At 45.7% G+C, this 16,811-nt stretch overlaps 1 protein-coding gene across 2 annotated transcripts in view; it reads left to right on the forward strand.

The window, feature by feature from the left end:
• PDE4B (phosphodiesterase 4B) overlaps nucleotides 1-16,811 on the forward strand; it is a 413,469-nt gene that overhangs the window by 90,327 nt on the left and 306,331 nt on the right. Inside the window, exon 1 of one of the 2 annotated variants that reach the window (XM_075936177.2) lies at nucleotides 14,378-15,082. The exons of the other annotated variant lie outside the window; for it this stretch is intronic. Within the exon in view, the coding sequence (XP_075792292.1) occupies nucleotides 14,847-15,082 (236 nt within the window). The 5' untranslated portion in view covers nucleotides 14,378-14,846. Of the gene's footprint in view, nucleotides 1-14,377; nucleotides 15,083-16,811 lie in introns of those variants that run through there. 2 annotated transcript variants of the gene reach the window in all.

Raw genomic sequence — 16,811 nt, forward strand, 5'->3', positions numbered from 1 at the left:
ATGACTTATGAGGTGAGATTGAGGGAACTGGCCTTATTCAGTCCACAGAAGAGAAGAGTGAGGATGGATTTGATAGCAGTCTTCAACTAGCTGAAGAGGGAGGTTCCAAAGAGGATAGAGAGAGACTGTTCTCAGTGGTGACAGATGACAGGAGGAGGAGCAAGGGTTTCAAGTTGCAGGGGGGAGAGGTCTAAATTGGATATTTTGAAAAGCTATTTCATTAGGAGGGTGGTGAAGCACTGGAATGGGTTACCTAGGAAGGTGGTGGAATTTCCATCCTTAAAAGTTATTAAGTCTCGTCTTGACAAAGCCCTGGGGGTATATCTACACTACAAAGTTAATTCGAACTAACGGGCGTTAGTTCGAATTAACTTTGATAGGTGCTACACTAGCGCTCCGCTAGTTCGAACTTAATTCGAACTAGCGGAGCGCTTAGTTCGAACTAGGAAAACCTCATTTTACGAGGATTAAGCCTAGTTCGAACTAGATAGTTCAAATTAAGGGGTGTGTAGCCCCTTAATTCAAACTAGTGGGAGGCTAGCCCTCCCCAGGTTTCCCTGGTGGCCACTCTGGCCAACACCAGGGAAACTCGTCTGCCCCCCTCCCGGCCCCAGACCCCTTAAATGGGCACGGGCTGGCTACGGTGCCCATGCCAGGTGCAAGCCTGCCAGCACCCAGCCAGCAGACCCTGCACCTGGCACGGATCGAGCCACCCACCCGATGCCCCCCAGCTCTCCCCCTCTTCCCGGGACCAGGCTGGCGGCTCCCGGGAGCTTGTCCGGGACCGCAACAAGCGGGCACCCGCCTGGGCTAGTGCTGACATCGTGGACCTTGTCCACGATCTCCGCACTAGGCACAGGAAAGTGGCCGTCTAGGGCAGGAGAGCTGCCAGCCTGGCCACCCAGGAGCAGGTGTGCAAGAGAATCAAGGTGGTCCACTGAGGCCTCCGAACCTGAGCCCTGAGCTTACAATGGCCGTCCTGGGTCAGACCAAAGGTCCATCTAGCCTAGTAGCCTGTCTGCCGACAGCGGCCAACCCTAGGGACCCTGGAGGGGATGGACCGAAAACAGTGACCAAGCCATTTGTCTCGTGCCATCCCTCTCCAGCCTTCCACAAACCTTGGCCAGGGACACCACTCCTACCCCCTGGCTAATAGTACTCCATGGACCCAACCTCCATCACTTTATCTCACTTCCCTTTAAATTCTGTTCTAGTTCTAGCCTTCACAGCCTCCTGCAGCAAGGAGTTCCACAGTTCTTCTGCTTTGTGAAGAAGAACTTTCTGTTACTAGTTTGAAGCCTGCTACCCATTCCTTTCCTTTCGTGTCCTCTAGTCCTTCTTTATGGGAACTAATGAAGAACTTTTCTGTATGCACCCTGTCCACCCAACTCCTGCTTTTAGAGACCTCTATCCTGTCCCCCCTCCATCTCCTCTTTTCTAAGCTGAAAAGTCCCAGTCTCTTTAGCCTCTCTTCATATGGGACCTGTTCCCAACCCCCCTGATCATTTTAGTTGCCCTCCCCTCTCCCACCCTCTCTCTTCCCCTCTCCCACCTCCTTTTCCCAGTCTCCCCCAGTTTTGTTCAATAAAGACAGATTCCATTTTGGAAGACACGTTATCTTTATTTTGTACATCAAGAAGAGGGGCTAGGGAAGGGTAAGTGGAAGGAGGTGAGGGAGGAATGGGGCACGAGCCCCTGATGGGGAGGACTGGGCTGGCTCTGTGGGCTTCTGGGGGTGGAAGCTCTCCTGCAGCCCCCCAATTGCCTCCTCTCCCCAGATGGCAGCCTGAGGCAAGTGCAGCCGGTCTGATGGCCGAGTGCTGTGATGTGCCCAGTGTGGGTAGTCCGGGCACTCCAAGCCAGGACTGCTTTGCAAGCGGGGCACCCCTGAGAACTGTCTGTCCAGGGTGGGGGTCGGGATCCTTTAAGCACAGCCCTCGGCTAGCCTGAGACAGCATCTCCACGCTCTAAGTCCTCCTCTGATGCCCGCCGGCACTGCTTCCGGCCATCCTTAACCCCGGTTCAGGGTCCACTTAATGTGGACATGCTAGTTCGAATTAGCAAAACGCTAATTCGAACTAGTTTTTTAGTCTGGATCCGTTAATTCGAACTAAGCTAATTCGAACTAACTAATTCGAACTAAGTTAGTTCGAATTAACGTTGTAGTGTCGACATACCCTGGGTGAGATGATTTAGTTGTAGTAGGTCCTGCTTTGAGCAGAGGGTTGGAATAGATTACAGGGTTCTCCAATTTTTTGGGCTCCGGAGCCCTTTACATGCATAAAACTTTATGCAGAGCCCCAGCAGTCCACTGATTGTATGTGTTGTACCTATCGATGTTTCCAGTTTGTCCACCTCGCGGAGACCCTGGAGATGTCTCGCGGAGCCCTGGAGCTCTGCGGAGCACAGTTTGAGAAACTCTGGACTAGATGACTTCTTGAGATTCCCACCCTAATCTTCTATACATGTCTTCTCTCCTGACCACTGGGTTTGAATGCAATCCGTCATTTCCAGTTGATGCATTAGCAAGTCAGTATGTAATAGATGGCTCTTTCATACAGACTTTGTTTACAATTATTGGTTTGCCAAAGATTGTAAAATATCACCCTTTCCACCCACTGTTCTTCCTAAAACTGTTTTAATCTGGAGCAATGGAAATAAAATATCCTTCTAGTGTTTTTCCTTCTAATATATTATTTACTAATTTGCTAACAAAATCATAATTCCTACTAAAGTATTCATGTTACTAAACCTAGATTAATTTTAGTAGTTATGAGAAATAATGAGTTCTTATGATTATCTGTTAATATTATTGATTTTTATCAGATTTGCACCTTCAGACTTCCATTGGCTTGCGTCTCTGATTCAATGGGTATGATGTTGATCATTTTCTTAGTTTCTGCCTGTCTCACTTGAACTAATTCTGGGGCTCTTTAGCATGATTTCTTAGTTTTGTATGTAGATATCAGCAAGTTTGCTAATAGTTGCTCTTAAAGGTTTTATTCCAGGCTGTTGATTGTATTTATATATTAACCAATTTCTGTGTTAATGAACGTTTTCAACCAGGGTTGATTTTTCTTTGTTCAATTGTCTGATTATCTCTTGTTGTAGTCTCAAAAGGCATTAACTTAGCATCTTGTACATGTTTATTTTCTTCAGCTCTAGGATTTCTTACTTTCTTTTATGTTTTAAAAGGAATTGTCCCCACCAAAAGCTCAAAGTAAAGGAAAATCTCCCTTGCTGTAAACTGAATTACACCTTGTCTGTTTCTTCGAGTTCATTCTTCATTCCTTTCCTGTTAATGTGTATGTGATTGAATTCTGCTTGCTTTGTAGCCCCCTCTTCACTTTTATCATCATACAAGGATGCAGAAGTTCTTCCAGCTGCCTCTTCCATAGGTCAATTAGCTATCAGTGTTTCACATCCTAAGTATTTTACTCCAAAAATATAAAAGTTACTTTGTTTTGAAGAGCATTACAGGACATTTTTATGTGCTATGACTCTGAGCAGTCTGTTGAATCTCCTTCACAGCCAATATAGATGAGTCTTATTAGTGCCAAATCAGGACTATTAAAGGCTTTGGAGAGTTTCTTAGTACACAGAACTAGAGAGACAGCCACGTTCAGGAGAAAACACAGACTGTTAGTTTTTTATTTAAATTAACATAGGAAATCTCAGGTTCTAGGTAAGTTTGGCCAATATGCTCTGTGTATGTCTGTACTGTGTTTGAAATAGGTTTCAAATGTTAATGGTTTGCAGTTCGTGAATTCTTTTTGTGTACAGGCAGTCCCTGAGGGTATGTCTACACTACCCCGCTAGTTCGAACTAGCAGGGTAATGTAGGCATACCGCACTTGCAAATGAAGCCTGGGATTTGAATTTCCCGGGCTTCATTTGCATAAGCGGGGAGCCACCATCTTTAAAACCCCGCTGGTTCGAACCCCGTGCAGCGAGGCTACACGGGGCACGAACTAGGTAGTTCGAACTAGGCTTCCTAGTTCGAACTACCGTTACTCCTCATTTGCACCCCCCTCCCCCCCCAGCAGACCAGGCTTTTGTTGTGGACCCTGGGGTAGAGCAGCTGGGGTGCTGCTGGGTTGGTCCTGCAGGGACCTACCTGGCAGCCCAGCTGTTCTGTCCCAGGCTCGAGATTCAGCCGCTGTTGAAACTGATCAGTGGCTGATTCCAGGAAGCTGGGGGCAGAGCAATTCTGCCTCCAGCTTCCTGTAGTCAGCCCCTGGTCAGTTTCAGCAGCAGTGGCTGAATCTGGAGCCAGTTCCGACTTACATACAAATTCAACTTAAGAACAAACCGATAGTCCCTATCTTGTACGTAACCCGGGGACTGCCTGTATAGTATTGTAATACATATGTGGTGTTTTTTCTTTGAGAGATGGTCCCTCTTGTATTCCAACAGTAAGTTGACAGTGTTTGTGGGCTCCCTGGCAAGGTAAAGGGTGTGGCAGCTCTGTGTTCCTGGAAGGGGCGAGGTTTAGGGCGGAAGAGGTGGGGCCAAGGGAAGCTGGGTGCCCCTTTGGACCTCCCCTCCATAGGTGGGCTTGTATTCCTCTAAGTGTTTACATATGTATGCCATACATCAGGAGCCAGAGAATTTGAAAGTAGTACCGTCTGTTGCTACATTCATGTGCCCTTGCTTCACCTCATGTTTTTGTTTGAGGTAATAAAGGGTAATAAAGCAGTCCATCTGCTTTCCAGTTACTTCTTACCATTGCATAGTCAGAGCTGCTAATGTCCTCTTGTCTCTGGCACATTTAAAAAAAAATTACAGTTTCATATAATTAGTTTTCTTTTTTGTTTTACTGTTTTTGTGTAATTTCATTTTTAGTAACAGTTTTGGTAGGATTGGGACTTTTAGGGAATCTGTTTTCCAGTCCCCCACCTCCAGCACCCACACACAGGTACTGAGTTATGCCAAAGGTGCCAGAATTCAGGATCTGCTCCTCCTCCTGCACATAGTTTGTTCTTAGTCAGCGATGAGGACCAACGTTAACTCTGCTGCTTGGGAGAAGCCCACACTTCATCCAGGTGCAGTATCTGCCAGTCCTTTGCAACGTATGCCTGAGAGGGCCACACCTTCTCCACCTCAAGAAGCAGCTCGTGGAAGCTGCCATAAGGCCTCAGTCCAATTTAGGTCAAGGAGACCCCCCCCATATATTGGCTCGAGTGAGCTAGCAGTGCACCTCTGGCTGTGGAGATTGAGTCTATCTCTGGTGGTTCTGCCACTATGGATCACATAATAGAGTCTAGTTGGGAGGCAAGGAAACATGCACATAAATATGCAGTTAAGGTTTCCTCCAACGAAAGAAGGATGATGTGCCTTCTATGAGTTCCAGCCACAGACAGACAGGGCATTCCAATTGCAACAAGAAATCTCACACACCAGTGGATCCCCTGGCATCAAGCACTGAGACCCATTTGCCAGGAATGTCTTCCTCTCTTAAGACAAAGGATCTGTTGGTTCTGGGACAGTTGTTTGTTCTGGCATCAGCTCTAGCTATGGAACAAATATCATAACATTGGGGCGTTTGGAGAAATGACTGTAGCCACATGAGAGAGTTCATCCTAGAGGAACCAAGTTCTCTATGCTCTCTTCTGCAAACTGCACCTAGGGAGGGCCAGTCACCTATCTAGGACTTGGTGAAATCAGGTCACGTGTCGACTCATATTCCTGTGGTTTACGTGTTTCTGCCCGCTCTGAAGGTACCACTATTGGAACTGAAATCTGAGTTCTCGTTGGAGGAGTCCAAGGGAGCACAAAGATCCGTTCCTTACTGCCAGCACAAGTACCCTAAAGGATTGTGTCACGGGGCCGACTCACCAGCATGGCACCTTCAGCTGGTTGGCCTTGGGAATTAGCTTGTTGTTTTGTTGGGCACCTTCCTCCAGCTGGTATTTCCCCGTGTTCATCTTTAACCCTGGTGTCCTCTTCAGGACACTGCTCTCCGGCAGTGCCCACTCCAGTCTCTCTGTGCCCCCTTCCGGGGCGGGGGGAATGTTGTTTACTCCACTGCACACTCCACGGTTCTCCCTTCTCCCAGGGGCCCCCAGTTCTTCTCCCTGGGAACACCCACTTCCCCTGCACCCACCTTGCCTCAGTGACCCACTGCCAGTCTTCATCTAGTCCCTACCTTGGGGCAGACTGCAGTCTGTAATGGCCACTCATCACTGGCAAAGGGGTGTGGACCTGCTGCCCCTGCCTGCCATGCCTGCCTCCCGCAGCCCCAGTAGCTTCAGGCCTTGCAGCCTGGGGGCTTACTTGGCCAGAGCCTTCCCAGCCCTGTCTTCTTTCCCCCGCACTGCTCTACCTCCAGGAAGCCTCCCGCTTCCCTGGCAGTCAGGTCCCTACTGCTCTCCTGCCAGAGCAGCAGTCCGTTCTCTCCTCCCTCCAGGAGTCCTTCTTAATATAGCCCCCAGCTGGGCCCTCATTAGCAGAGGGCTTTACTCTCAGCCCTTAAAGGGCCAGTGCAGGGCAAATGCCCTGTACAGACTGCCATCAGTTTGGCAATATGCTCCTTTTTAGCAGCAGGGAAGTCATTGATTGTCCTTTCCCTGCGACCTTCCACCTTTCTGCTGGATCCATCTTGCTGGCCCCAGTATCCACCCTGGGAACCCACTCATTCAGTGAGGAAGGCTTCATAACTATCATCTCTTAGGGCACTCTCAAGCAGGTGCTCTGAACTGGTTATGGAAGACAAACTGCTGAATCCAGCTATGACAGTACCACTAGAACAAGAGCATTTCCTGTCATCCTCTCCAGATGCTGCAGTAACTTTAGCTTCTCCATTGTTTCCAGATGACTTTTGGAAATTCCAACTCCCACCAAAGGTGGTGGATGAACTTCATATTCCACTGGAGGAAGTAAAAAAAAAACAAGTTAATGGATATCCTTTATTCCTCTACTGATCAATGATGCCTTTCACCAATCAGCCCAAACAATTTGGAATACCCTGGCCTTTTCTGCAGAAAAGGACCTGAGGATTACAGTGGATGAGGAACTGGATATGAGTCAACGGTATCCTCTTGTAGTCAAGAAGGCTAACAGCAGATGAGGTACATTAGTAGGAACATTGCCAGAAGATGTAGTGAAGTGATTGTTCTCCTTTATTCAGCACTGGTGAGGCCACATCTGGAGTATTGTGTCCAATTTTGGGCCCCCCATTACAGAAAGGATGTGGCCACATTGTAGAGGGTTCAGCGGAGGGCAACAAAAATGATTAGGAGGCTGGGGCACATGACTTACGAGGAGAGGCTGGAGGATTTGGGTTTATTTAGTCTACAGAGGAGAAGAATGAGGGGAGATTAGATAGCAGCCTTCAACTTCCTGATGGGGGTTCCAAAGAGGATGGAGAGAGGCTGTTCTTAGTGATGACAGAACGAGGAGCAATGGTCTCAAGTTAAAGTGGGGGAGGTGTAGGTTGGAAATTAGGAAAAACTATTTCATTACGAGGGTGGTGAAGCACTGGAATGGGTTACTTAGGAAGGTGGTGGAATCTCCACCCCTAGAGGTTTTTAAGTCCTGGCTTGACAAAGCTCTGGCAGGGATGATTTAGTTGAGATTGGTTCTGCTTTTAGCAGGGGTTGGATGCAATGACCTCCTGAGGTCTCCTCCAACCCTATGATTCTATGACTTACCTTAAAAACTGCCGTACCAAATTGAATATTTTGGCTACGTCTACACTGGCCCCTTTTCCGAAAGGGGCATGCTAATTTTCAACTTCAGAATAGGGAAATCCGCGGGGGATTTAAATATCCCCCGCGGGATTTAAATAAAGATGTCCGCCGCTTTTTTCCGGCTTGGGGAAAAGCCAGAAAAAAGCGTCTAGACTGGCCCGATCCTCCGGAATAAAGCCTTATTCCTACTTCGAAGTAGGAATAAGAGATCCTCCGGAATAGGGCTTTATTCCGGAGGATCGGGCCAGTCTAGACGCTTTTTTCCGGCTTTTCCCCAAGCCGGAAAAAAGCGGAGGACATCTTTATTTAAATCCCGCGGGGGATATTTAAATCCCCCGCGGATTTCCCTATTCTGAAGTTGAAAATTAGCATGCCCCTTTCGGAAAAGGGGCCAGTGTAGACGTAGCCATTAAGTATATCTTGGAGGAAGAGAAGTTGGACGCTAGAATGGTGCTACATTTGACCATGGATGCTGTGGATACCACATCACACGCTTTGGCCACAGGCATTATCATTCAGTCAGAACAGTGGTTTGATTCATCTGGTTTCCCCAGAGAGGTGCAGAATACAACTGACTTTGTGTGAGTCGATCTGTTTAATCAGAAGATTAACAATTTCCAACTTCAATTTCTGGGTATCTATATACCTGCACCCAAGCAGAAATTGTTCCACCTACACAGAGATTCAGGACTACTCAGTTTTCCACCAGAGGCCATATGAAGCCTCTTGTAAGCGTCAGAAGACTGACCCAACAGTCTGCCCACCCCTGGGTCTGCCTTCACAATATTCATCATCTCACAATTTCTGAGAAATTTGAATGTATTGTTCTATCAGCTGTGGCAAGGTCCTTGCTCAGGCACCTTACCCTGGAACTCCTTCTTCGGTCACAGATCAACCAGAGACACTTTCTGGTGCAATCACCCATGCCTTTTATTGTCCGTGCCAATTTCCCACCATCTCTATTTACAGAGCGTTGCTTGTGATTCCTGCAGCCTCTCCATCTGGATGGGGAGTACACTCAGCCACATTCTGGCTCCTCCCCCTCCACTTTCCCTCTGGCTTATCTTGACCTCTGGCTAATGAGGCCCATGGCTGTTTCCCATTAGCCCTTCAGGCATGGACCTACTCAGCTGGCCTTGCCCTTTTCAGCCAGGTTGTAGTGTCAGAGCTCTGGCTTAGCTAGCAGTCTGTCACGCAGCGTAAATGAAACTGGCCTTCAAACCACTGTCTTCACGCTCCTCCTTTCCATGATAGTCACCTTCCCAGTGGTTATTTTGGTGGGAAGGCTAAGTGAACATGGAGCCATGATGATGGTCCTCCTTTCACCACGTTCCATAAGGACATATTTGTCCTGTGCCTGCACCTCAAATTTCTAAGAAAAGGTTGTATCTTGGTGCCAGCCTATACGCTTATTTGGTTTCTTTCCAAGGATTCGCAACTCATTAAAGGAGCAGTGCTTTCACTCCCTTGATATCTTCAGGACTTTGGTCTCATCCTCTGCATGTAGAACATCAATCACTCTGTTTGTTGCTGTAGTTGAGGGGATTAAGTGGCAGGTGATCTCCACACAAAGGGTTTCCAAGTGAATTTTGGGGTACTTTGTGCTCTATCAGTTGTCAGGACTGCCTCCACTGCTTGGGGTGAGAGCCCATTACACAGGAGACTAGGCACCATTTACGGCCTCTGTCCATGATGTGCCATTTGCAGACACCTGAAGGGTGGCTGCATGGTGTTGAAAAGTGCATTCACTGAATGTTGTACCTTAGTGCAGGACTATGTGATGGATACCTCATTTGACACAACTGTCCTCAGTTCAAATGTCCTTTCCAGTGTGCTGTCTGTGAATCGCCCTCAATGGAACACAGAAGGGACTATTACTCTTAGAAGAGGAGGAGGTGATTTACCTGCAACTGGATCTTTTTCATGATGTATGGTCCCTATCTCTGATCCACTTCCCACCCTCCTTCCCCTCTGCTGTTGATCTGTTTGATTTGCGGTGAAGAAGAAGCTGGAGATGCAATCAGACTGTCCCACCTTTTATCACTTTGGACAAAACCAGGTGTCAGGACAAGAGTGCATATACAGGATAGCAGATGCTACAACTTTCAAATTGTCCAGCTCTGAAGGCATGGCAGTTGGTCTGAAGTCTCAGCGGAATACAGAGACACACACATCTTGAAGGACCTCCAGTTACAGATACGTAGCTTCCTCATATTTATCTATTCTGTGCTCATGGCTTTCTGTCTTGCAGCGTGTTTGGAGATGTTGTGTAAACCCCCCTTTCTTCCCCTCTGCTTTCAAAATATTCTTCTTAAAGGATTTTGCATTTGTTTGGAAATATTAATTCTTCAAACTGCCATATACATTCTCTGCATTGAATTGGTTTAGTGTTACTATCTCCATAGGTTGTTTTGCCTCCTGATGTGTTGGAATAGGGGTGGAAGATCTCTGGCACGCCGGCCACATGTAGTTCATCAGGGTTAGCTGCTGGCGGGCCACCAGAGCTGCTTACTTGAGCTGTTCCTGACCAATGGGAGATGCAGGAAGTGAATTTTGTTTTGAACTCCAGACTAAGCATTTACATGAATTTTAACAGTTTGGAATGATTTGCAAGTATTCTTTTGTGTTTTATTATCTATCAATATAGGCAAAGTGAAGAGTAATATAAGAGCTGATGTCACACATTATGTTTTCAAATGATTAAATGTTTCTCTTTGTTCTATTGGGGGGTTAGAGTTGAGATACACAGTATCTCATTATTCTCTCTTTTTAGAAAGGGAGCAGACAGATCTTTTCTACCTTTGTGCAAGTAGAAAGGGAAATAGCATAGCAGCAATTGAGGTAAGCTCTATACAGTATTACTACTTTCTGGACCTTTTCTGCTATGTGGAAGATGACAGCAGCTTTTAGGCCTGAAGGAGATCTGTACTGAAGAGACCGAGATTTAGTGATTTTTTTTTTTTTTAGTTTCCTCCTCCTTTTCTGAGCATGTAACTCTTCATGCTATTCATCTTCCCCCAACTTAAAAGGCCATGCGAATATCAGAAGAAAAGGTTTGTCTGTATGCATCCAGGGCATCTGACAGACTTTGCTGATCCCGGGACAAAGGGGGGCCTTTCCAGGCCTGTGGAAGGGGCAGGGCCTGAGGTAAAGGGATGGGGGCTGGAGACTTGTCTCCTCCAGCCAGCCTTCCCAGTCATCCCTTGAGTGTCCCCAGGTACATGATGCCTGATGGAGATTTAAAGGGTTCGGGGCTCTGGCTGCTGCTGTTGCCAATGTAACTGCTGTAGTAGCAGCTAGATGCTCTGGGCCCTTTTAAATTGTTGAGCCTCAGGGCAGCTGCCTCCTTTGCTCCTGCCCCTCGTCACCAGGCCTATATGCATTACATCAGCGTTAGCCAAGTGATGTTACTGATAATAGTGCCAGGAAATGGAAATGAAGATAAACAGGAAGCAGTGAGTTAGTGGATTGAGCATGACTGAAGGTTGGGGGAGACCTGGGTTCTTCTCTGAACTTGGTCATTGACTTGCTAAGTGACTTGCAGAGGTCTCATAACTTCTGTTTCAATTTCCCAATTGAAAAATGAAGCTAAACTGCTTTGAGATTTATGGATGAAAAGAGATATGTAAATCCCTGAGATTTGGGTGGCGTGTTATGTAATTGATATGTTAGCAGCAGCATTTAACTCTTGTTGAGATGTCAGAATATTTCCTCCTAGCTCCGGCATGATTGGGCATGGTTTTAGCTTTCATTCTTCACTTTTCACACTGTATTGGGTTGGAGTGGCCACCCACTGACCCTGAAGGGGAGGCGCCCCTCCCTGAGCCTTGGTGGGCTATGCCTGGCCCTAATGAGCCACCTGGCTGGAAGCCAAGGGGTGTGGCCAGAGAGGTAAAAAGCCTGCCAGCCAGGCCAGTGAGGCCCCGGCCACTGAAGAGGCCAGAGGACTCCCCTACACCTCGAGGAAGGGAGCTAAGGCATGGTGAGGTGGAGAGCTGGCGTGGGCCCTGCTGCACAGCGGCCTGGAGGCACAGCAGAGGCCAGAGGGCTCCCCTGCATGCCATGGAGTGGAGCAAACACCTGGGGAGGTGGTGAGCTGGCGTGGACCCCTGGGGCCTCTGCTGCACAGCGGCCCAGAGGAACAACAGACTCCCCCGGACTCACCAAACACCCTGCAAGCCGCTGAGGAGTGGCCAATGGACCTGGATCCCTGTGACTCTGCGGGAGTCCTACGCGACTGCCAGGTAGGCGCTGAGGGGGAGGAGGGAAGAGGCCCAGGGGACAGCATGGATGTAGACGTGCCCAGATCAGCGTATTTTGGGCTGGAGCCCCCGCTGATCCAGCAGCAGTAAACTGCTGCCTCTAGGGCCCTGGGCCAGGGCACAGTGGAGTGGGCGGGCCTGTGCCCCCGTCTTGCACCCACCGCTTGGGTGGTAGCCTCCCCCTCTCCACCATTGCCGGCGAGCTGCCTGCAACCCTCCTGAGTAAGGAGACCTCAATTGTGTAGATTATGTTACAAACTGCTTTCCTGCGGCCCCACCCTGAACCCGGGCTGGGCCTTGATAAACTGTTGAGCCTTATAAACTATTTGTTTGCTGGCCCGCCCTGACCAAGGGCTGGGCTTGTAAATTGTTACATGCTGCCCCGCCCTGACTGAAGGCTGGGATCTCAACTGTTTACCTGCCCTGAACTAGGCCTGGGCCTTCCTAACCATAGACTTGGCGGCCCACCATGAACTAAAGACGGGCCTCTGACTATCATTTGCTGGCCTGCCCAAACCCAGGCCACCTTCGTTGTTGTTTTACTTTTGTCACCCTGCCCTGAGGTAAGAGCGGGGGACCCTGGACGGGTCATTTGATACGTTAATTCCCTGCAGAGACTGCTCCCGGCATAGTGGGTTGGAGTGGCCACCCACTGACCCCGAAAGGGAGGCGCCCCTCCCAGAGCTGACCAGCTTACACACACAATCTAAGAAATAATTTACTTCTATTTAAAGGGCCATCTGCTCCGAATTAAATATGGAGGATGTTCTTACCTATTCCTCAGCCAGTAGCATCACATTCCAGCCACTAACAACTCTAATGTACAAGAAGACAAGATAATCTTCCCTCTAAACTCCTTGCCTGGATTCTATTGCCTTTTATATGTAAAATTTGGTCCCATATGCATCTAATGACAAAACAAAGCAATGCAGTATGAATACACACAACATGCTCAGAAATCATTCTACTGTCCCATCCATTTTTTGCCTACCACCGTTTTCAGAGTAATAATTGATTACAAGAAATAATTTTTCCACCCCACATGGCACTGATAAAGACTCATCTGAGTACTGTGTCCAGCTGTGGGCACCGCACTTTGGGAAAGATGTGGACGAGTGGGAGAGAGTCCTGAGGAGAGCAACAAAAAGGAAAGATTGACAAAATTGTGTTTGTATAGTTTAGAGAAGAGGGGGTGAGAGGGACAGAACAATTTCCAAGCATTTAAAATGTTATAAAAGGAAGAATAAATAGAGAGAAGGTGGATAACTCCTATGGGGAGCAGGTCAAGAAGCAAGGGGTTTAAATTGCAGCAATGGAGATTTAGGTTAGACATTAGAAAAAACTTGCTAATGGCAAAGGTAATTAAGCATTTGAACAAATTGCCTAGGGAGGCTGAGGAATTTCCATCACTGTAGGTTTTTAAGACAAGGTTAGACAAACTTGTCAGGGATGGACAAAATAATACTTAGTCCTGCCTCAGTGTGGAGGACTAAATGACCTATCAAGGTACATTACAGTCTTACATTTCTGTGATTCTATTCTATAATTAAATTTCACAATACTGGGCTCATCTTTAAAATATTCCATAAATAACATTCTTCCTTTCAAATAAAAACAATGAGGAGTCTTGTTGCACCTTAAGGGCAAACAGATTTATTTGGGCATAAGCTTTGAAGCATCTGACAAAGTGTTTTTTTTACCCATGAAAGCTTATGCCCAAATAAATCTGTTAGTCTTTACGGTGCAACAGGACTCCTGCTTGTTTTTGAAGATACAGATTAACACGTCTGAGACTTTGAAATAAAAGTTCACATTTCAATTAATTTCCTCCTGCTCCAGTGGAATTGGCAGATTTCTCAATCGTCAGTGTTCGCCGTCATCCTTTCTGCTCTTGTTCTCCTTTAAGATCGGTGGGCTCACACTGCCATAAGGGTTTGTGTTTTTCTTTTGCTCAACCTTTGTAGACCTTCCATAAGAGCAATGAGAACTGTTCCATAGTATGCTACTCCAATTATAGGATGCATGTTCTTGAAGATATTACCAACGTTTCAGGTAATAATTAGTAGCTTCTGATTTTTTTTTTCTGCTCAACTGCCACTTTGAATTTTTTCCCTTTCCCTCCTGCAAATCATGTGTTTATGCCAGCATTGGTTTGGTTCAGAAAAGTCAACATCAGAGACCCTTCGGATGTACACAGAGGTTGCTTGAGAGCAGAGAGATTAGCACCGTATACTATAACTGTGTTAAAACCCTCTTTAAAATTTCATGAAAATATGACACATACACAGCATAAGGAAGGACTGAATAGAGTCCAGTTGTCAAAACAATATTGAGCCAATAAGCATGGCATGGGTGGAGCTACTGCAGTGTGGATTACACAAACAATTCTGAATGAAGATCTTTCTATGTTGGGCCTGAATGAACCAGGTTACATCGTTTTGTAATTTGTTTATAAACAGCTTTATTTTCTTACTATATGCAGACAAATCCAGTATCTTTTTTCTTGATGAAGTATTTTATTAAAAGGATTGATTGGGAGGGAGTTCTCATGAATTTTTCATGAGCTGGTATGTTCAGCTGAATGAATTCAGTGAATGTCAGTGTGTAGCTTGCAGACAAGCCACATCCACAAGGAGGCTACTGACACAGAAAGCACTTTGGCGCATTTTCAGAGGGAAAGCTGGGCTGATAAAGGTCTATCTGACAGCACTGACTTATCATTCTTCGATTTAGGCTGCTGTTGTTTTAGGCAGCTTTTCCATTCGGGACTCAGCCTTGGGAATGACTGGGCTAAGCTTTGCCAAATCTATCTGCATTGGAATCTGAAGCAATGTCTCTGTGATGTTTTTTTGTTATGTTTTCTGAATGGTGAAAGCTAACACCACATTCAAGCTATGACAGCAAAAGATTCTTCCAGGGAACTTGCTGCTCCAGAATCAGATGTTTATATAAAGACTTTCAAAGAACAAATGCATTTAGAACTTGAGCTTCCCAAACTGCCAGGGAACAGACCCACATCTCCAAAAATTTCACCTCGCAGTTCTCCAAGGAACTCTCCGTGCTTTTTCAGAAAGTTGCTGGTGAATAAAAGCATCCGTCAACGTCGTCGCTTCACAGTGGCACATACATGGTAAGATCTACTTGATACCTATTTGTCTTTACAAAGCAGTGTATGTGTGGCTATGTTTTTAACACTGAAAAATAAGCTGAGATCCATTCATTATAATTACTGGAAGTGTGAAAAGAACAGAACAGAGGGCAGCTGAAATACGTACAATGCAGTGCCTGTTCAATTGTCATTCAGCTTCTGTTCATGAGAATATATTCAGCCTATAATGCATGCATCTGTAGTTAATCGTTATTGAATAAAGAAGGCACCCAGGAACTTTCATAAAGATATTGTAAGCGAAGCATGTGAATGTCTTTCAGAAGAATCTTTGAAATGCTTTTTCTGCATCAGCTCTGGTTGCAGGTAACAGGAGAACATAGACAGGGGCTGTTTTTGCTACAATACTGTCAGGCTTAAATGCTGGTAAAGGCTGTACCTCTGCTGTGAGTAGCTTTTGACTATTTTTGTTTGGTAAAAATGTTGTGCCATCTTTCAGCCTCATTTTTAAAAGAAACTTATAGCTTAGATTCTGATGTTTTAAATTGACCGTTTTGGAGCAGTCAGCATTTTGCATTCTGTTACAGTTAATTCTGAGCTGTAGCTTATTACCACTTGGTAAAAATATATAGGGAATTGCTGGGTTAAGTGCGCTAAGTCAAATAATGAAGAATTAACAAAATAAAGAGTAGTTCATATTTCGAGTGGATCATATTTTCTCTTTGATTCATTGTGTATTGTTGATGGTTACAAAACTTTTTTTATATATAAACATACTGTAGTCAACCATCAGAGCCAGATCTCCAAACTTTTCATAACATTTACACGTAGCCACATTCATTAACTTCCTTTTCAGTAAACTGAATCAGAAAAGGAAAGAAAGAGCGAGGGGACCCCATTTATATCTTTAAGGACCAGACATTTTAATATACCTAAAATAATTTACCCTTCATATTTTCCTCCTGTCATAATGGAGAACGTTGTTCTTAAAATGGTACATTTGGGTTGTATTGGGAAAAGGACAAAGCTAGAATTAAGTAAGAACTTTCTGAAATGAAGCACTAAACCCTCCTTGGCCTTTGATATTTGTTTACAGCAAGTTAGCAGCTGTAACAGTTGTTCTGACTCTAGATCTGTAAGAAATTTTTAAGGAAAAACACTGACACCACTGGAGCATAGTACATATAGGAATACCAGAACTCCAATGTATTATGTAATTTGTTATGCACTTGTAACATACAGTACAAATTCATAGTTCTGGAATGGTGCATCTCTTTTAATAAAAAAAAAGTCATCCAACTGGTTTAATAACTTTAGTATGTCCTTGAGCTTCATTGAGCACTTAAGTTGGTTACTAGCCTGTATGTCCAGGTCTGTATACATGAATTTCCTTGAATGTCTGTTATATCTTCTCATCACTGGAACAATGGGGTGTTAATTTCTCAATACAAGTTGATACAAGGGGTGGGTGGGGCAGAGGACATATACTGTGAAGGGTGGTACTGCTGTGGGGGATCGGGTAGGTAATCAGATGAAACTCATGACTAGACATATGCAAGGTCTGATTAAAACTGGCATATTTAACCATAGTACACTTTTAAAATATGGACAGATGGAAATTGAATCTTCATTTTTATGTTTTGGGTTTTTTTATTCCAGATTTTTTTTCAACACTTGTTGAAATGGTGGTGACAATGTACATTTGTTTAACTTTTTCTCATCTACTAAGGGTAATATTGGACATACTGTGGGA

Source organism: Pelodiscus sinensis, chromosome 9 (assembly GCF_052426305.1).
Source record: "Pelodiscus sinensis isolate ZL-2025 chromosome 9, ASM5242630v1, whole genome shotgun sequence".
NCBI classification, from domain to species: Eukaryota; Metazoa; Chordata; order Testudines; family Trionychidae; genus Pelodiscus; species Pelodiscus sinensis.